The sequence below is a fragment of the Ovis aries genome, chromosome 25 (genome assembly GCF_016772045.2).
Source record: "Ovis aries strain OAR_USU_Benz2616 breed Rambouillet chromosome 25, ARS-UI_Ramb_v3.0, whole genome shotgun sequence".
NCBI lineage: Eukaryota > Metazoa > Chordata > Mammalia > Artiodactyla > Bovidae > Ovis > Ovis aries.
This window is the reverse complement of record NC_056078.1, coordinates 28,595,708-28,603,141: the sequence shown is the minus strand read 5'-3', so window position 1 is coordinate 28,603,141 and position 7,434 is coordinate 28,595,708. Positions and strand designations below refer to the sequence as shown.

The 7,434-nt window shown below is 39.2% G+C and overlaps 1 protein-coding gene across 10 annotated transcripts in view; it reads left to right on the top strand.

The window, feature by feature from the left end:
• Positions 1–227: 227 nt before the first annotated feature.
• CFAP70 (cilia and flagella associated protein 70) overlaps positions 228–7,434 on the top strand; it is an 83,144-nt gene continuing 75,937 nt past the window's right edge. For 9 of the 10 annotated variants that reach the window (XM_060406649.1, XM_060406650.1, XM_042240989.2 and 6 more), the window contains exons 1-3: positions 228–262; positions 2,183–2,285; positions 3,450–3,639. In XM_060406649.1, the coding sequence (XP_060262632.1) occupies positions 2,223–2,285; positions 3,450–3,639 (253 nt within the window). In that variant the 5' untranslated portion in view covers positions 228–262; positions 2,183–2,222. Of the gene's footprint in view, positions 263–2,182; positions 2,286–3,449; positions 3,640–7,434 lie in introns of those variants that run through there. The other variant, XM_027962201.3, reaches the window with a different exon arrangement.

Here is a 7,434-nt window from a genome sequence, read left to right as displayed (position 1 = left end):
AACTTTGTACTTAGCCAACACCCTGGGTAAGGGAAAGTGGCATCTACGAAAATACGAAACCCCAGCCAGCCACGGAGGTTGTGGCTCAGGAGCAAGGTTTCCAGGGCGCACGCGCAAAATCTCACCTGGCGCCCCCATCCTTTCTTCCCCCTGGCAATGTTATCGCGAGTCTTGGGATCAGCTTGTGGTGATTGCGGAGACAAAGTTATCGCGAGAGGTAATTGGTTGCTATAGTTGCGAAAAACGCTTCTGCGGCTGTTCGGTAAGACTGGTAGTACTCCTTAGAAAATCATCTCTTTTCGGGCTCACCACTCCAACCCTGCGGCCACACCGCTTTACCTTAGTCTCTTCTCCTTCAGCTTAACCCACAGGCCGCATCCCTGCACGATTGTACTCGCGTACAGACCTGAAAGCTGCCGACCCCGATAGGCCCCCGACTCTCCCGCCAGGCCCAGGCCTCCCACCCAAAGCCAGATTCAGAACCCACTTCCCGGTTTGCGCCGAGGTTCCCCCGCCAATAAGTGCACACTGGGCTTCTGTCTCCAGACCACCGCCAGTAACATTATCTTTCATGTAAACGGTTCCTTTTTCGTTGTTTTTTTTAGCTATTTAAAAATTTTTTTATTACATTAAAAATTTTAAGATTGTAGTATAGTTGATTTACTGTAGTGCATCTAACCTATTTCTAATCTGACTTCCCCTCCTGAAACTTCTGAGCAGATAACAATCGCGTACCTTGTCAGTGGCAACAGGAGCCCCCACCTGATTGCCTTGACTATAACTTTTAGCTGGCCAGATTTCTTGCACTCATTTAACAAATATGCTGCTAATGACTCTTGCCAAGGCATGATGCCAGGCACTCAGGGGCTGCAGAAATGTGTGACAGATTACTTGTCTTTAAAGGAGTAATTGAGCATTCAGTAGCACTCAAGTAGTGCCTGTCAATAACACCTTTTGTGAAGTGCTTCATTGATTAAGCAGTTTTACTATTTTAGTGGATATTCACAACAAATGTGTAACAGGTCAGGTTATATTATCCGTTTTACGGAAGGTGACACTGAGGCCCAGAAAAGTTAGGCATTTCTCCAGGGCCAGGCTAGTGAAGGCCTAATTCGTGTACTGCTTTTGAAAAAGAAAAAAGGAGACTTATATACAAGATCATTTCAAATGTAAACTTGGTAAGAAAGTTGTCAGGGCCACTTAGGCCCTAAGTTAGCCTGGAGACATAACGTTTCACAAGTGATCTGAGACTTGTAGGTAACGGAAAGTGAGCGACTTGTCAGAAAGAGGCAGAAGCTTGGGGACAGCAACATCTTTTTTTTTTTTTTACCACTAGCCTAGACACACTTAACAAAGTGTATCCTATGAAAGTGTTGGAATTGCATTAAGTTCCATTTTTAATTGAGTCAGAAAATATGACCTTTTTTTCCTTAACAGCTATCCAATTTATTTTTGAAAGTGTGTCCTTAGTGTTGTAAAATCATTTGAAAATGTCTTTGACTAAATAAGACATATGTCAGAACTCTTTTCAGTGGGCTAACATTCTGTATGGTTGCTTCTTTCTTGTTATCAAAATGTGTTTTTCTAAAACTGAGAGATTAAATAACCCTTGAGGGGAGTCTTGCACATCAGAAAAAAAAAAGAAAAAAGCTACCAAAACCACTATGAAGGATGTGGGGGATGGGAGGTGGGGTGATGGCATTCCTACCCTCTTTGCCTGGGCTTCCCTGGTGGCTCAGAGGTTAAAGCGTCTGCCTGGAATGCGGGAGACCTGGCTGCGATCTCTGGGTCAGGGAAGATCCCCTGGAGAAGGAAATGGCAACCCACTCCAGTACTCTTGCCTGGAAAATCCCATGGAGGGAGGAGCCTGGTAGGCTACAGTCCGTGGGGTCACAAAGAGTTGGACACGACTGAGCGACTTCACTTCACGTGCCTTGTCATAATTTGCTCGTAATGGGTAGTTACATGTATAAAGAGGATTTTTTAGCACTAACCAGCAGAGTCATCCTGTGACTAGCTCCCTAAAGCACTGCCTGTCTGGCACCAATGGTTGGAAAGAGGACAAAGCAGTACTGGAGTAAGGCATTTCCCTAGGTTTTCCCCTGGTATTGGTTATGATGTAATGTGGATAGTTGTGCAGCTGTAGAATATAAGGGAACAGATTCACTTCTTATGTTCACAGAGCTCAAAGAAGACCAGAGAGGTTTTGCCCAGGTGCTGATATGGAGCAGGTGTCATCGACAGGCAGACCTGTGCAGATCACTGTGACAGAGGGATATGACTTGGTAAAGTTATATTTTCGGGAATTCTCGAAGTCCCTAGTTTATTCGTTCTTGAGAGCACATTTGTCTTTAGCCTCCTGTCTCCCTGTCAGTCATCCTATTGTGGCTTGGGGAAGAATGTGTTGGGAACATTAGCAGGAGGAATGGAGTTCTGCATGTTTCTGTCCCACCAAATCCCATGGCTTTACATAGTAATGGCACTTCCTTCTCAGTGTTCCTGTACTCCAGTACTCTTGCCTGGAAAATCCCATGGATGGAGGAGCCTGGTAGGCTGCAGTCCATGAGGTCGCGAAGAGTCGGACACGACTGAGCGACTTCACTTTGACTTTTCACTTTCATGCATTGGTGAAGGAAATGGTAACCTACTCCAGTATTCTTGCCTAGAGAATCCCAGGGATGGGGGAGCCTGGTGGGCTGCCGTCTATGGGGTCGCAAAGAGTCAGACGTGACTGAAGCGACTTAGCAGCAGCAGCAGCATAATCTGCAAGTCATGTTAGTGTGTATAAAATGCCTGGCAATTTAAATACTAAACTTAATGAGGGTAAAACAGCTGGTTCTCATTTTCCTAAACAGCAGTTCCTTTCTCCTGAAAAGGATCTGAATTCTTCCAGAGCTTCTCTTGTGATGAATTTCATTTGATGAAACTGCAGTATAACTATTAAACTTTAAAAGAATAATGAAATGTCAAAATATTCATTCAGTACTATGAAGTCAATCAGCTTATTCCAAAACAGGATATAATAAATGATCTCTACTTTATTTTAAAGGTATATATAAATGTGTATATATATATATCTACATAACAGCAAAACACTAGAAAATATATTATTACAGGTAATTAGTTTTTCTATGTGCTTTCCTCACTTTTTCAAAACTTCCACTCCAATTAAAAACAAAATCATAAAAGATTTCCACAGTGTGCTTTTATAATCATATAAACACAATAACTTATTTTTCAAAACTTCCAACTTAATGGCCTTTAAATAGAATATTGCATTTAGCTGCAGCTATATTTGTTTAATGACTTTCTACTTCCCCCATTTGTATTTGTGGTACAGCTTGTTACAAAAATGTTTAAAATGTGTCAGTTTAAGTCACAAAGGGTTGCCAGACATGTGGGAAAATTCTTTATTTGAATATAATTGTAAAGTATGTTTCTGTCAACAGAAAGGTTTTAAAGGAGATACTTCAGTTACCTTTATTCGTGCAGAATTCAATCAAGTGGTTCTGGGAGACTCTGCAAAAATTACTGTTTCTCCAGAAGGAACTGCAAAATACAACTTCACTTGCAGCTTTGAGTTCAATCCTGAAGGAGGAGGAATCGCTCTAGATGACCTCGCCCACAAACCTGTGTTCTGTAAGTCCTTGTGATTCTAGATACAATAATTATGTGAGTGATCAGGGAATTCTGAAGTATTTAGTAGCTTTTGTTGGGACAGATGAACACATCTTAACCTTTTTAATCTAGAAATAACACAGAATAATTTGAGTCTTACCTGGTTCTGGCAGCTGTCACCATGACCTGCTAATTTTAATCCGTTTGTATCAAAGACCTTTTGACATGTAACTGGACTTTTTAAAATGATTTTAAAAAATTTTCCAAATTGGAAAATTTATTCTTTCCAGCAGTTGATAATAAAATACATATATGATCACCAAAAAAGAGAATTTATACAATTTTGAAGAAACAGTAAGCAATAATATAGAAAGAAGTAAACATACTCTTTTATGAAAAAAAGAACCCCAAGTTTGAAAGCAAGACCAGTGATATATAGATAATTTGATCTATTCATGTGTACAACTCATTTTAATTTCCCTAAAAATATTACTTAATAACTATTTAGTAACTAGTAAGTTCTGTTAACAGTGAAACAAGAATGGAGATAATCCTCAAATAAATCCATGGGCATAAATGAATAGACATATAATTGGACTTTGCAGCGTTGGTCTCCTAAGCTGGTTTGGAAGCTTTTCCTTTGTATTCTTATATTTAGGGCTGTCAGATTTAGGGGAAAAAAAAAACAAAGCAAAAAACTATTTGAGACATATTTACAGTAAAAAATTATTTGTTCTTTATCTGAAATTCATATTTAATTGGGCATCTGGCAGCCCTATCTGTACTTCTATATATTCACCATGCTGTAGAGCATTTTTAACTATCTTCCTTTTTAGAGGAGACACTTCTTGAAATCAGACGGTATCTTATTTCAGAATTTCTAGCACCTAGAAATATCTGGGATATAAAAGGGCTCAAAAATATTTGTTGAAAGAATGAATGGATAGTTTCTATATTCACACTTTTACAGTTGCTAGCTACATAATATTATCTCTGAAACACTTTGTCCCTAAACCTATATTCTAGGCTAAGTCTTTTTTTGTTTTATTTTGTTTTAATCCATATCCTTTTTTTGATAGTGTGACTTTAAAATTTTTATTTTATTTATTTATTTTTATTGAAATACAGTTGATTTCTAATGTTGTGCTTGTAAGGTAAGGGAGTTAGAGAAGGCGAGGTTCAGAAAAAGAATGAGACGAGAAGGGGCAGCAGTCAGATCAGTGAGCTGCTGCACTAACCTAAGAAATAAGTAAGTAAATATAGGCATGTATGTGGAAAGTTACGGTCTTAAGGGGGCCTGTTCTTCTCCAATGTGGTTTGGAGTCAGTTCAGTTCAGTAGCTCAGTCGTGTCCAACCCTTTGCGACCCCATGAATCGCAGCATGCCAGGCCTCCCTGTCCATCACCAACTCCCTGAGTTCACTCAGACTCACGTCCATCGAGTCAGTGATGCCATCCAGCCATCTCATCCTCTGTCGTCGTCCCCTTCTCCTCCTGCCCCCAATCCCAGCATCGGAGTCTTTTCCAATGAGTTAACTCTTTGTATGAAGTGGCCAAAGTACTGGAGTTTCAGCTTTAGCATCATTCCTTCCAAAAGAACACCCAGGGCTGATCTCCTTCAGAATGGATTGGTTGGATCTCCTTGCAGTCCAAGGGACTCTCAAGAGTCTTCTCCAACACTTTGTTCGGAGTAGTTATCTCTTAAACGGCTGGGGCAAGGAATTTTGGAGATTGGCCAGAGGCTGGACCAGCTGGGAGCTGTGTGTAATCAACCTTAATGTCCATTTTTTCCTTCGGATGAGAGTTCTTTGTTTTGCATAGAATGGAGGGGAGAACCTGAAGGGGAGTTTTAGCTCCAGGCTATTTTGAGCCATGTAACTTTCCTTCAGTGCTAATTTCTACTGTACAACAAAGTGACTCAGTTATACACATACATGCATTCTTTTTTAATATTCTTTTACATTATGGTTTATCCCAGGAGATTATAGTTCCCTGTGCTGTACGGTAGGACCTTGTGGTTTATCCATTCTAAACTTGATAGTTTGACTTATTAACCTCAAACTCCCAGTCCATCCCTCTCCCTCACCCACTTTGCCTTGGCAGCCACAAGTCTGTCGTCTGTGTCTGTGAGTCTGTTTCTGTTTTATGGATAGGTTCATTTGTGCCATATTTTATTTATTTATTTTTGTTTTGTCTTTTTTATTATTAACATTAGTAGCCTTGAGATATGTTTAAATTAGAATTGTCCCTTTGAATATTCACATTAAGATATACTATAATTTGACTTATGACGACTTTTGTAATTTAAAGTTTTTATTGGAGTATAGTTGATTTACAATGTTGTGTTAGTTATTGCCATACAGCAAAGAGTCAGTTACATATACATATATATCCACTTTTTTTGTGCCATATTTTAGTTTCCACATATAGGTGATATCATACGGTAGTTGTCTTTCTTTTTCTGACTTACTTCACTTAGTATGGTAATCTCTGGTTGCATCCGTGTTGCTGCAAATGGCCTCATTTCAATCTTCATTATGGATGTCTGGTATTCCATTATGTGTGTGTGTGTATGTGTGTGTGTGTGTGTGTGTGTGTATGTGTGTGTGTGTGTATGTGTGTGTGTGTATCCTCCTTATCCATTCATCTGTGGATGGACATTTAAGTTGTCTCCATGTCTTGGCTATTGTGAATAGTGCTACTATGAACAAGGGGTACATGTGTCTTTTTTGAATTTTTTGAATTATGTATCTTTTTGAATTATAAATTATAGATGGATAAAATGTGCATACAAAATTAAATTATGTACCATAATTAAACAAACAGAGTAGTGAAGCCTTTCTAAGTATTTTACCAATGCAGAAGCCACAGAAGGAAAACAAAATACATTTTACATAAGCAACTCTAAGATATCACAAACTGAGATACAATTTGCAGTTCTGTTCTGTATTTTCCCTTTAAAGAGCTCCTATATACCAATTAAAAAAACACCTAGAACCTAATGGATAAATGCACAAAGCATATGAAAGAGATATGAACATTTCACAGATAAAGAAACATAACTTACCGTTAAACATATGGAAAATGTTCAATCTCACTTTAATATGAGAAATAAAATTAAGCAGAGATTCCATTTTCACAATTAGCAAGATCACAGAGTTTAAGAATGTAACATTTAGACAAGTATGTTACCAAATTGTATTAACTTTGCTAAAAATGCTGACAGAGGAACCTTGTTATGCCCGAAGTCCGAGTCCCCAAAACTGAGAGAAATAAGACGTCCATGGCAATGCAAAAGCATACAGCGGTTTATTGCTAGCTCGAGCTAGGGCTCCCACCAGCACCGACGCAGCGGCTCTAGGGAGGGAGCCCCGAGTTTTGGGTTACGCTGCTTATATAGGGAATATTCAGGTGAAAGGGTAACAAAAAGGGATGTTCAGGCTGAAGGACTGCTGATTGGTTACCCTCTTCTATAGCGTTGTGTGTGGATCTCTGATTGATTTTTTTTCACTTACACGGTGAATCATTATTTCACAAAGATAAATCATCACTTCCAAGGTAAATCACAAATGTAAATCATTAGTTCCAAGGTAAATCACAAATGTAAATCATTACTTCCAAGGTAAATCACATATCCTTGAACTTAAAGTCAGGAGGTTTATCCTAAGGGCTGATTGGCTCGTGCATAGCGGGGCAAGTTTAGGCAATATCCAAAGTCTAAGTCTGTTTGCCCGGTACCTTTGCAAAAATGGAATTCTTTTACAAGATGGAGTAGCTCAGGCTCTACAACCTAAATTTAGAGGAAACAAGGATTGAG